Raw genomic sequence first — 13,204 nt, forward strand, 5'->3', positions numbered from 1 at the left:
ATATCGACGTGTTTAATTTTTGTTTGGACTGTCGTTGTCCATAATTAGTCGAGTAATCAACTGTTTTTTTTCTTCGATTGCCAATCTGGTGTTTACCCGACCGTAGGTTGTGGTTGGTGCAGCTTTAATGGTATGGGTCATACAGAAGGCCCGGACGGAACTATCAGCGGCTTTGCTGTCCGATATGGACTCAGACGAGAAGATCCTGATCGAAGTGGAAGCGTAGGATCGAAAAGATTTTCGTCAAAGTCGAAAGTCTGGCTACATCAGCATTCGTTGTGAGAATAATAGGTATTTATTCGTTAACCATTTGTATAGAAAGTAGATTAAGTATAGGGAACGAAAAAAAAAAAAACAAAGAACGAATCAAGTCGTATATTTTAAGAATGTTTTGATGGTTAGATGTATCCAAAAACTTGAGAGAACTATTTTAGGAAAGAAAACGGTTTAAAGATGGTGTTTTGTTCCTATGAAACAAACAAGCTGAGAGAATGGTAAATCAGCAGTAGAATCTTTTAATTAATATCAATCAATTGATCCACTGTCTATTGTTATGTTATAACCTGAAAACCGTCCATAAATCAAGAATTACTCCGAATCTACTACAGTCAAACCAGAATGAATCGAAAAAAAGGTAATCTTTGCGTAGGGTCATGCAGAAAAACAGTCTTCAGTCCCGGCAGCTAACACATGAGGTCATATAACTTTAACTTAACTGATTTCTTCCAGCAGGAACGTTCACTTAAGGCGTGTTGAAGGTGTGCCCTGGCGTTATCGAAACCACACAAAGTGAAATAATTGCGAGTAATTGCGATAAGTTGTGTACTTATGGTATTGCATATACTTGTTCAATGCATTATGTATGGTTTTGAAGACTCTCGGTCTATACATAAGGGAGCGTCGTTACATCATGTCAAGAACGTTGCTTAAATACATCAAAAGTTGACACGCTTCACGCTATGTCTGAACCAGACGATTATGAATATCGAATGTACATCAGGTTTTTTCACGCTAGAGAGCAGCATTTGGACTATATTTTTATATTCGGAAAGTTTTAGAATATTCTATCGGTGAATTTTTTTCCATACATTTTGTTTGTGCTGAAATACGTTGATAAATGGGATTTTCATGAGTTGTAGTATGAAAAATAGCTAAAAAGTAGAAAAAATCAAAATTTCACTGATAGAATATTTTTAAACATTCCGGGATCCTCGAAATGCTAACTTAACTTCCGAGCTTTCGAGCCAATACTTACAATTCATCATTTGCACATTAGGTACTACTTAGTCAGGCAACCACCACGAGGCAAGATGAAGCGATAAGAACGATTGACTTATTCTAACCACCACCGACGATTAAAACGTATAGGGAATTCCCCTCGACACGACCAATTCCAAATGCTTCGCGATAATTCACATCATTCATACGATAGCCGTATAAACTGAGGTGAAAATACTTCGGTTTTCCATAAATAGTGACCTATGAACCAGTCAAATTATGGTTTAATTGAACACTTGACCTTTTCGGAAATGAAATCATAAGTTTCATAAGTGAGATCTATAATTTAAATAATTATATCTATAATTTAAAGAGCATGTTCTAACATAACTGCTCCGTTATCGAACATGGGTTCAACGAATTCTATATGATTAGAAACATGACAATTTTTGTAGTTGCCTGACATACTGCCCATAAAAGCATAACTGTCCCATATTGATTTTCGAACCAACACCTTTTTTAATCACAACATTTATGTTGTAATATGCACTTCATTAGGCATATGAAAATTTACACACTTTGTTTGAAAATGTTGTGGAAAAATATGAAGTTGATGCAGTCCCATATTGAAAATAAAGGCATGACAGTCTCTACATGAACTTTGAACCCCAATAGCAACTGCAAAATTGGAATTATTTAAATTAACTTTATATTTTTTACTGATCAATATTAGCAAACTGAGTATTCTGTGGAGTGGAGCTAAATAAATATTGCATTCAAAAATTTACTAGAAAATTATAAACATTTGTATGGAAATGCAAACTTCAAACTTTGAGCACTGTTTTCTCAATGCCTACTAATTCCATATGGGACAGTTATGCCTTTATGGGCAGCATAATAGACACACGTTCACAGCTATCACCTAGATCAGCTACTGATTTTTATGGTGTTTGGTTGAGCAAATCATAGAGTGACTTATGAAATTAAAAGTAAAATTTACAACTTTCAACAATAATCATTGTGACGACAAATTGTAATTATTTCTTCTGAAATTGTTGAGTATTTGTTCCTCAGTGTACTATTTTGACGATTAATAGCTTGAATGTGGAACCTTCCTTTACAATAAAACCTTTCAGAAAGAGTGGGTTAGGCAACGTACCTATGTTGACACTTTTTTGTATAGAAATGCTAAAATTACAAAGCTACGCCATTCATAGCTTTTTTTTTGGCTATATTGTGTTATGCCAGGATGTGAAACATTATGACAAAAATAGATTTCTGACAATTTTTTTGCATTTTCGGTGATGATTTAAAAATGATTCGAGAACTGTGTAGATGAAGGAAATTACTATGGAGAAATTCAGAAAAAAAAAATTGTAAATACGGTGATACTTTAATGTGAGTGCAAACTTATCAACTATAAGTGAAACTAATTCTTCAAACCATAATAAAGGATGTTGTTGAAAAGAGCAATTCAATTTGATGGATAGGGAAGCATAAGTCTATCAATAAACTTGGCCCCGTATAAGATTACGACCCTGGGATCTTCTGCAAAAACCGTAGATAAATTATTACTAAATGGATTTGTTTGTTGAGCACTTTTCTTCACCAAAGCCAGAGTAATAGTTTTATACTTGCATCATTTTGAATATGATAGTTCTACCGAAGGTAAAAGTGTTTTATTAAATCATCTTTAAATCCTCACCTAAATGTATGCAAATTTGGTAGAACTCTACTTTCATCAAATGAACGGAAAAATAGGCATGGGGTATAGAATTTCCTAACTCTAGAAGCAACTAACGACATCAACCAACGAAAAACATCCTTCAAAAGTGAATCTTATGTTATAGAGCAAGATGATATTTTTACAAACAAATCCCCATTCGCCCAAAGGCGCTACAACACTTTGTTTACAGTAAAATAAAACACTACACTACAATACAGTATCTTAATCAGGAGGTAGGGATAGTACAAAACCAACAGCCACACATATTTGAGCAATTTGTTTTATACGCCAGTTATATTTTCATGAAAAAATGAGAAATTTTTAAACAAATCTTTCCACGGGCATTTTTAACATGTATGCAACTTATACACTATATTTTGCCGGCACTACTTCTATTGCGAATGTATACAAGTGATGTGATAACAGTAATGTTCGTCAGTTTTGTTATAAATTTATATTATCGTACGGTAGAAAGCGATGATGCTAGAAGAAAGTACGTTTTAAATGTTCCCTTCCTTTATGGATTATTTATTGTTTTGTATGATATAATACGGTAACTATCCAAGAGTAGGTGTATATTTTGTTCTGTAGAAGATAATTAGGTACCTTAAGGCACTGAAAAGACTATGAATCTGATTAAAAATGTTAATGATGAAGCAATTTGTCTTTATTACCATTGCATATCCGATAGCCATTGCAAGGAAGAATCGAAACTCATTGTACGAAACATTGCACGCTGTCGCCACCTAGCGGACAGTAGATTGAATAGTACTTGCATGCAAGTGAATACATGGTCTTATCCACTGGTGTACTAAACTGACTCGGTCGAAGAATTTTGACACTAGAGCGGGTCCAGATCCCGTGGAGATCATACGGGAGCGTGCCCCGCTCAAGTGTCACAATTCTCAGACTGAGTGAATTTAGTACCCCGGTGGATTAGACCATAGCCCAAATAGAAATTTAGATTCAGTGAACATTAGCCGGCTCAACCATCATAATTCATTTACACTGAAACCTCTATTTACGTATTGGCTCGATGGCTCGATGATTTATTAAAATCTACTTACGTTAATGTAATTCTCGTCATCGGAATGAAGTTTTATTGAGCATGAGCATTAACATAGATAACCGCTTCGTAGTTGCACTCCATGATTGACCAGAACAATCGAAGTTGCATAGAGATTTAATGAATAGGGATTGGGATTAGCTAACCATTCTCAAAGTGCACAAATCAAGAGCTTAAAGTTTAAAAGTCAAGAATGGCGTCGGCCACGCCCAATGCGGTTATTGGGGAAGGGAAGGAATGTTAGTTAAACAACCATTATTACTAGAGACCGATTACAACTCTGCATCTCCGCAGTTGTCATGCAAAGAATATCTGGTTAGTGGGATAAGGTGGTGATAATGGTGATGCGATCCCTGATATAATTATGCCTAACCGGATTCCCGACATTACTCAATTACGCATTGCGTGTCAAACTAATGTATTCTCGGTCCCATCGCTGGAGCAAGGGACACAATCGATGGACCAAAAAAAAATGCTTGAAGCTAAGTTAGCTACATACCCATTTACTTTAGTACTCACGAAAGCCATGGACTTCATGAAATACAAGCCTGCGAATCTATTCGTTCCCAATACGACAATTCGTCCGGTGGGGTGTGCTGCTGTCGTCATGATGATGGTTGACGAGAGCAATGTCAAACTCATTCATGGTTTCAAAACATTCGGAACAAAATATTTATTTTCTCCGCTTACTTCACTTATGTATGAAATTGAATGAGATCCAATGGTAGAGAACTCATTTATCTACCCAATGGTATTTTTAGGGGCAGCGGAGAATGTCCCGAAGCGTGTTTTATTCAAGCGCAAAAATCGCTCAGGCGAAAGTTCCAATGAAACTAACCTCACATATCCTGGTTTTCCAACCTCAAACTAGTGCTCCTACCAGCCGGATCTCATTTTTTATGAAACTAGTGCAATAATACAAAAAACAAACGTATGTAGAACATAGAGAATGGATATTCCTACCTTTGCCGCCTAACTGTTTCACTGTGAACCGTCTTATATCAGGAAAATAAAACATTTTTCCCCACAGCGGCATGTAATGGATGCGTGAAAAATCAAATCTCTCATCATCTGACAAGTTGCGCTACCAAAGTATAGATGGCTAACAGTATGTTGCGTTTTGCGATTGGAAGCGTATATACGTTACCGATGAGCTCTGAAATGTGTTTGCACCGCAACGTCCTTATATAGGGTGGTACAAAGTTGGCTGCGTTCGTGGGAGCTTCTTGGACGTTCTATTTTTATCTTTATTCCTCGCATACTCTGAGATAACGCCCTAAAAGCCATTGGTAGCCACGTGTGTAGCTCTTTGTTTCTGAGCAAATGAAAAAATAAGCATCCAAACCAACATCACGGGCAGGTAGATAATGATCCTTTCTTCCCCATAGCGTTGTTAAATAACATGAAAATCCATTCAAATGCTCAGAAACAACGAGCTACACACATGGTTACCAATGGCTTTTAGGGCGAGATCAGAAGTTATGCGAAATTTAAGCGTTTTCTTTTTGCTTCACACATGATTTATGAACTACACACGACAAATCTCATCAACACTAGACATCGCACTGACACTGGTTACAAAGATCTTGAAGCGTAATAAATGATCTTATGATAGATTGTGAACAAGAATAATACGCATACAGCTTACGTACACTCTTAAAAATAATGGAAATTACTGTGGACGTAATTCATAGTATGACTGAATGACACATGATGATGTAAATGATAAAACAACACAAAAAGTTGTCCTTGAATATGTATTGAACAAAAAATGTAATTTTACACGATAATGGACGCGAAAACGATGGCACTATGATCGGCATTTCCCGAATCAGACGCTATGGTATTTGAAATGTGACATAAATTCACGTCAATCGGCTCGCTTCTTTTATGTGCATCCAAAAGACGTAAAATCACATGATTTTTTTTGGAGTGTGTAACTACTGATTCTTTTTAGGTTAAAGGCTTAGGTTTATAGGTTAATGCATAAGATGTTTCATTTCATTCATTTAATTTGTTTTGTTAACATCTAAACAGATAACACTGAATCAACAATTTCACGTCATAATACTCGGTTCGTGCCCCATGCTCGACAAATCGACGCGCACTTGATCCGCCCACTTAACTCGCTGCGCTCCACGCCTTCTTGTACCAACCGAATCCGAAGTAATCACCATCTTTTCAGGATTGCTGTCCGGCATTCTTGCAACATGCCCTGGCCATCGTTTCCTTCAGGCTTAGGCCACCTTCTGGATACTGGATTCGCCGTAGAGTTGGGCGAGCTCGTGGTACATCCTTCACCGCCACACATCGTTTTTTCTGCACACCACCAAAGATTGTCCTAAGCATCCGGCGTTCGAAGACTCCAAGTGCTTGTAGGTCCACGAGCATCGTCAACGTTTCATACCCGTAGAGGACTACCGGTCATATGAGCGTTTTGTACATGGTACATTTGGTGCGGGTGTGAATCTTTTTTGACCGCAGCTTCTTGTGGAGGCCATAGTCGGCCCGACTTCCACTGATGATGCGCCTTCGTATTTCACGGCTAACGTTATTGTCAAGCAGTCGGCAAGGATCCAAGGTAGACGAACTCGTCGACCACCTCGGACGCATCCCCGTCTATCGTAACACTGCTTCCTAGGCGAGCCCTGTCGCGCTCGGCCCCACCAGCTAGCATGTACTTTGTCTTGGCCGCATTCACCACAGTCCAGCGTTTGCTGCCTCGCGTTTCAGGCGGGTGTACAGGTCTGCCACTTTTTCAAATGTTCGGCCGACAATGTCCATATCATCCGCGAAGCAAACAAATTGACTGGATCTACTAAAAATCGTACCTCGGCTGTTGCTTAAGCCCGGTTCTCCGCATAACGCCTTCTAGCGCAATATTGAACAACAGGCACGAAAGTCCATCACCTTGTCGTAGTCCCCGGCGGAATCCAAACGAACTGAAGTGTTCGCCTGAAACCTTCACACAATTTTGCACACCTTCCATCGTTGCTCTTATCAGTCTCGTGAGCTTCCCGGGAAAGCTGTTCTCGTCCATGTCGATCGGCCATCAACGAAGCTAGCTTGATAACTTCCCACGAACTCGTTTATTACAGGTGACAGATAAAGGATGATGATCTGGGATAATAGTTTGCAGGCCGCATTAAGAAAGGGGTTCGCTCGGAAGTTCGCACAATCTAACTTGTCAGCTTTCTTATAGATGGGGCATATTACCCCTTGCTTCCACTCCTCCGTTAGCTGTTCTGTTTTCCAGATTGTGCCTATCAGCTGATGTAGACAAAAGCTTCTCCGAGCCCATCTTTATGAGCTCAGCTCCGATACCATCTTTACCAGCAGCTTTATTGTTCTTGAGCTGGTGAATGACATCCTTAACCTCCCTCAAAGTGACTGACGAAGGCATTTCATTCGTTGTCTCGATCTTCATTGCCTGTGCATTCAACGCCATTCAGGTGTTCGTCGAAGTGCTGCTTCCACCTTTCGTTCACCTCACGCTCGTCCATCAAGACGCTCCCATCCCAGCATATCTCGGCTCGTGGCACGAAGCCATTGCGGGATGAGTTTGAGCTTTTGATAGAACTTGCGGATAGAACGGTACTGGATGCAGTCCATCGGGGATAATGTTTAATTTGAACTTCTAGTCACACTACGAACAACAGAAAATTGTGCTTCTAGTCATCCCTTGATGTCTTCTTGATGTTTTGATTCTGCGTTCCGTTCCACAGCGTTCCATTTCAATTTACTCTGTTCCATGAGCTAAATCACGTTTGAACCATTTTTAATCCGAACGATGTGCAAATAGACCATTTCCGTCAGATCTAACCCCCAGTTTTTGTATTTTTCTTCGAAAGACAATAATTTTTAATGAATATTAACGCTTTCCGATTTTGTTTATATGCACTCCTAATTTTATTATGAATTTTTGAAAACATGGTTACTCACCACATTTTGAAAAATAATTCGGCAGATGCGGCACAGTTGGTTCAACCCTATGGGTATCAGCGTAGGGGCCCAGATAGCCGTAGCGGTAAACGCGTAGCTATTCAGCAAGACCAAGCTGAGGGTCGTGGGTTCGAATCCCACCGGTCGAGGATCTTTTCGAGTTGGAAATTTTATCGACTTTCCAGGGCATAGAGTATCTTCGTACCTGCCACACGTTATACGCATGCAAAAATAGTCATTGGCACAGTAGGCTCTCAGTTAATAACTGTGGAAGCTGAGAAGCAGGCTCTGTCCCAGTGGGGACGTAATGCCAGAAAGATGCTGGTGATTTTTCAACAGATTTTCGATTCCACCCCTGCATTGGAATGCTTGTTTAAATTTGGAAACGCAAATCAGATGCGCGCTCAAACTGACCGTGATCCCGGTCAGGGAGCCCCACACAGAAGCGCCAACGCCAACTAACCTCGAATTACTGAAACAAATGTTTTTGAACCAGGTTGGAACTGGCACAACCCGTTCTGAATCACAGTTTTAACCCCAACCCGTTTCAGGTTTTCTTGTAGGAAAATATATTTTCCTCCATAGATTCAAAATTCAAAACCACCCCCCTAACAACAAATCTCTAATCCACCCAACAGGTACAGTATCGCTAGTTCTATTAGAGACTATTTTTTACTATTCATGCCAACAAATGACTAAATGTTGGCAGTTGATCCGGAAGATTCCCGCCTTGAGGCAGCAACAGCCGCGCAAGGAAATTTTGAGCAGCTGTTGCTGCCTCATGTCGGGAATCTTCCGGCTTATTCAAACCTCGTCAGCACAAAGATCAGGCATCAGAGAGATCAGGCATCTGTTGACTACAATCCTTGCGTTGCAGAACCGCGGTTCTACACTACACGCGTGTAGTGTTCGCCGCGTGCAGGATTCTACCCCATTACCCCGTATCCCATTACTCCGAATGCCATTAACCCGAACGCCATTACCCCGAATGACATTACCCCGAATTCCAATATGATGGGGAAATGTCATCAATATCCTTATGTCAAGATAATTGTGAATTCGGGGAAATAGCATTCGGGGTGATGGAATTCGAGGTAATCGTACATTCGGGGTAATGGAATTCGGGATGATGGCATTCGGGGAAATGGCATTCGGGGAAATGGCATTCGGGGTAATGGGGTAGAATCGCGGAGCCCATTATGATGAATGAAAACATAAACATAAATCATCTGGTCATGAGCCTATGCATGCTATAAAACGTTTGACTTTTACTGTGCGCAGCACTGAACGAAAGCTTCTGCCGTTAAATGAATGATTTGTAATTCACATTGATCCCAAACTCCATATTCTTCAATTTGAATGAATATGAAGGAATATGCTGCATCCATCGTCAATTGAATAAAAATCATCCAATTCTAAGATGAAGTCCAATCTATTTTCGTATGACTATAATCAGGTAGTTGAGTTATGCTAATCAAAATGAATAACATCAGACTTTTGACGGATTGTAATTTCTGCTACGACCCAAATCGAAAATCATTCAATTATTGTCTTAACTATCATACAGAAGATTAATGATCCTAGATAGAAAATCATCCTTGTTGACAGTTTTAGTTTAATGGCGGCAGCAGCGTGATCACTTCGAAACTTCTTCGTGAATTCTACAGCTAATTGCACTTTACGATGGTATAATCAACATTTATATCGTTTCATAGCATTTGTTCAACCGCTTAAGTTCGAGGATTTCGGTTCCAGAATCAACAACTCTTAGCATGTACGCTTCAGCATTGTTTTTTTTTTTTTTTTTTTTTTTTTTTTTTTTCATTCATTTCTTATATCTAGGTGTTCTGTGTTATTAGACAACACTATCATCCTAATTTGGTAAAACAAATTTAAGATTTAATTAACATTTTGTTAACAACATATTACATTTCATTTGCCGTAGCAGTTCAGTTTTTTTTTACAGGTGAGTTGATTTCACCTGCTTATAAGAGAAAAAAAAAACGTTTTTAATATACTTAACCTAACTTAACCTAAACATATAACGCATTAATCGTGGCAATAGAAGATTGTAACGATTTTTGCCTGAAATTATTGATTATTTTATTTGACATTTGTTCCAATGTTTCAACATTGGATATTCTATGTAACTCATTGGTACTATACCAGGGAGGAAGCTTCAGAATCATTTTCAAAATTTTATTTTGAATTCTCTGCAGAGCTTTCTTCCTGGTATTACAACAGCTAGTCCATATTGGTACAGCATACAACATGGCTGGCCTGAAAATTTGTTTGAATATCAAAAGCTTGTTCTTAAGACAAAGTTTTGATTTTCTATTAATAAGGGGATAGAGACATTTTACATATTTATTACATTTGGCTTGAATGCCCTCAATGTGATTTTTAAAAGTTAAATTCTTATCTAGCATGAGCCCTAGATACTTAACTTCATCTGACCAATTTATTGGAACCCCTCTCATCGTGACAACATGTCTACTTGAAGGTTTCAAATAAAAAGCTTTTGGTTTATGTGGGAATATTATTAGTTGAGTTTTGGAAGCATTAGGAGAAATCTTCCATTTTTGCAAGTATGAAGAAAAAATATCCAAACTTTTTTGCAATCGACTACAGATGACACGCAGGCTTCGTCCTTTGGCGGAGAGGCCTGTGTCATCCGCAAACAAAGATTTTTGACATCCCTGAGGTAGCTCAGGTAAGTCAGATGTGAAAATATTGTATAATATTATTATTATTATTATTATTATTATTTTATTATTATTATTATTATTTAGTATTATTATTACGCTTCAGCATCTTTTCCAGCAACTAAGAACAGTTATTGTGTTATGACCACTTATTTGTTACAGTGCCAATAAAACTGCATAGAAATGGGGAAAATTCGACTATCTGTTTTATTTATTTGTTTTAAATTATAAACTACCATGCAATGAGGTTTGTTTACATCATTGAATGATAATCATTCGATTTTTTGCAGCTTCTAGAGGGATTGAAATCATATCAAGATTGGATGATTTTCATTCGGGGCGATATGTAAACAGATGATTTCAACGCAGATGAAAATCATCCTGAATGTGTCTGAAAATAGGTATGGTGCTCGGATGAGGCAGAAATCATTCAATTTGTTGCGGGAGATTTCGTTCAGTGAGTGAATCAAATTATCATCAAAATAGACGAAAAACAAACAACAAAGCAAGCTCGCTCACAACCGTTTGTCACAACTGTTGCGGATAAGGACACAATTAGAAGCAGAATTGATTGAATTGAAGGTGATGACAAACTCATGTTGCGGAATAAAATTGTTGCAACAAGAATAGGAGGTTACAATGTCTTTGTTGCTGCGTGTTGGGTGACAATTTATTCACTGACTGTGCGCCCTGTTTTCAAATTGCCCGTGAGAGAGAACGAAACAGCACCAACACACGGCGCACAGTAAAAGTCAAAAGAACAAAAGGATTTATGGCACGTACAGAGGCTCATACCAGCTGATCATAAATTCACCACAACGTGGTGGCAAAACCATAGGGGGAAAAGGGGTCTGCATTTTTTCGAGGTGAAACAAATTGTAGGGGACCGAGGGGTGAACTAACGTGCCGCAAGTTTTTCATTGTTTTCTAATAGTTAAAGGCTCCAAAACATATCGGTTCCTTTGGAAAGTTTGTTCAGTAAATTGACAGAAAGCATCCCGAGCAAAGTCGAATAACAACCGCATAACATAGTGATAACAAGATGTACATCATGATTTCATTTAGTTATTTTTTGTTATCAATACGAAGACTCTGGTTATCAACGAATTTTGAGCTGTCAGATCGAGGATGTCACCGACTGGTGAATGATGTCAAATGTGTGTTATCATAATTCGATCTTTGTAACTAATTGATAACATAATGAGTTATCAATTAGGAAAACTGGCTGGATAACAAAACTTGTTATCAATGTGTTTCAAATGATAACACAATGAGATATTTATATGATATCTTTAGTATAAACTTTTGTTATCGCGTTTGTTATGTTGCCTGCTTATTCAACCAAAATGAAAACAAACTTTGTTATCAAATGCTTGCTATCCGATAACACAACTTATTATCTTTTTGTTACCCAACTTTGCTCGGGATATAAGCCAACAATTTTTTTTTTCACGGAAATGGTCTATTAGCAGGGTACAAATTTAATGTGGTCAAACCAACGGGGGTCCCCGGCATTCTTCTCCTCCAGAACCTGCGTACGTTCCTCGTCGAACCAATCGTTCCGTTCACTTCATCCCACGTACCCGACGTTGCTTTCAGCTGCATCGTTGATGGCTGCTTTCACCGGTGCTTTCATCGGTACCGTACGTTATTAAAGACGGAGAGTTTTGGGCACAGTTTGATTATCACCAGATAGTGGTCAGAGTCGATGTTAGCGCCACGATAAGTCCTGACGTCGATAATATCGGAGAAGTGCCGTCCAGCAATAGGCCTTTTCATGTGACAGATCCGTCTATGCATTTGTTTACATCGGTGGAGGACCGGTGCTAACACGGGCCTGTCATTTTCATAGAAGAAATGTCAAAGTGCTTCCCGATCAGCTGATTTGAGACGTCATGTGAATAGGCCTATCAGAACGTGGTCGATTTGTGATTCATAGAGCCGTTTTATTTCGTCAGCCGGTGGGCGGTGAACTTTCCAATTTTAACGTCATGGCTTGGGCAGCTGTCGTACTCGCATTCGAGCTGCGTGTAAAAACCGTATTTATGATCATCAATGCTTCCGGAGTGAAGGCTGTGCACGTTTATTATGCTGAAATTGAAGAACCGGCATTTGATCCTCAAGATGTACATTCTCTCATTGATCGACCCTCACCCGATCACGAGCCACCTATAAAAGCTGTTCCCAGCTCGTGTGTGTTGCCGCAGCTCTTGTAGATGGTATGGTTACCTTTAAACGATCGCAACAATCCTCAGAATGATAAAACTATGGCTCGCGAACACTTAATCGCTAGCCCACATGCAGAACGATGGATTAATCGCGGAGCGTAGTTTGTTGTGATATCTTAACGACAAAAGGTTAATCGTTGTTGCTATGATCGCACGATAAAGAACAACCGGGATGCATCGTGGATTTTGTCATGATCACTAGATTTCCATCCCTGACGATGCCGAATCCGCGGTCCTTCAGCACATCGGCGAGTATGCGTGTGGTCCCGATGAAGTTGAGAGATTTACAGGGTGTTCGTAAATTATCCGAACAACAATA

At 39.0% G+C, this 13,204-nt stretch overlaps 1 protein-coding gene across 7 annotated transcripts in view; it reads left to right on the forward strand.

Moving 5' to 3' along the window:
• The window catches only part of LOC5565417 (transmembrane protein 64), a 56,539-nt gene extending 55,941 nt beyond the window's left edge, over positions 1 to 598 (forward strand). For all 7 annotated transcript variants that reach the window (XM_021854853.1, XM_021854855.1, XM_021854856.1 and 4 more), the window contains one exon: positions 107 to 598. In XM_021854853.1, coding sequence (XP_021710545.1) covers positions 107 to 226 — 120 coding nt within the window. In that variant the 3' untranslated portion in view covers positions 227 to 598. The remainder of the gene's footprint in view (positions 1 to 106) is intronic.
• Positions 599 to 13,204: the final 12,606 nt, after the last annotated feature.

This window comes from Aedes aegypti, chromosome 3, assembly GCF_002204515.2.
Source record: "Aedes aegypti strain LVP_AGWG chromosome 3, AaegL5.0 Primary Assembly, whole genome shotgun sequence".
Lineage (NCBI taxonomy): Eukaryota > Metazoa > Arthropoda > Insecta > Diptera > Culicidae > Aedes > Aedes aegypti.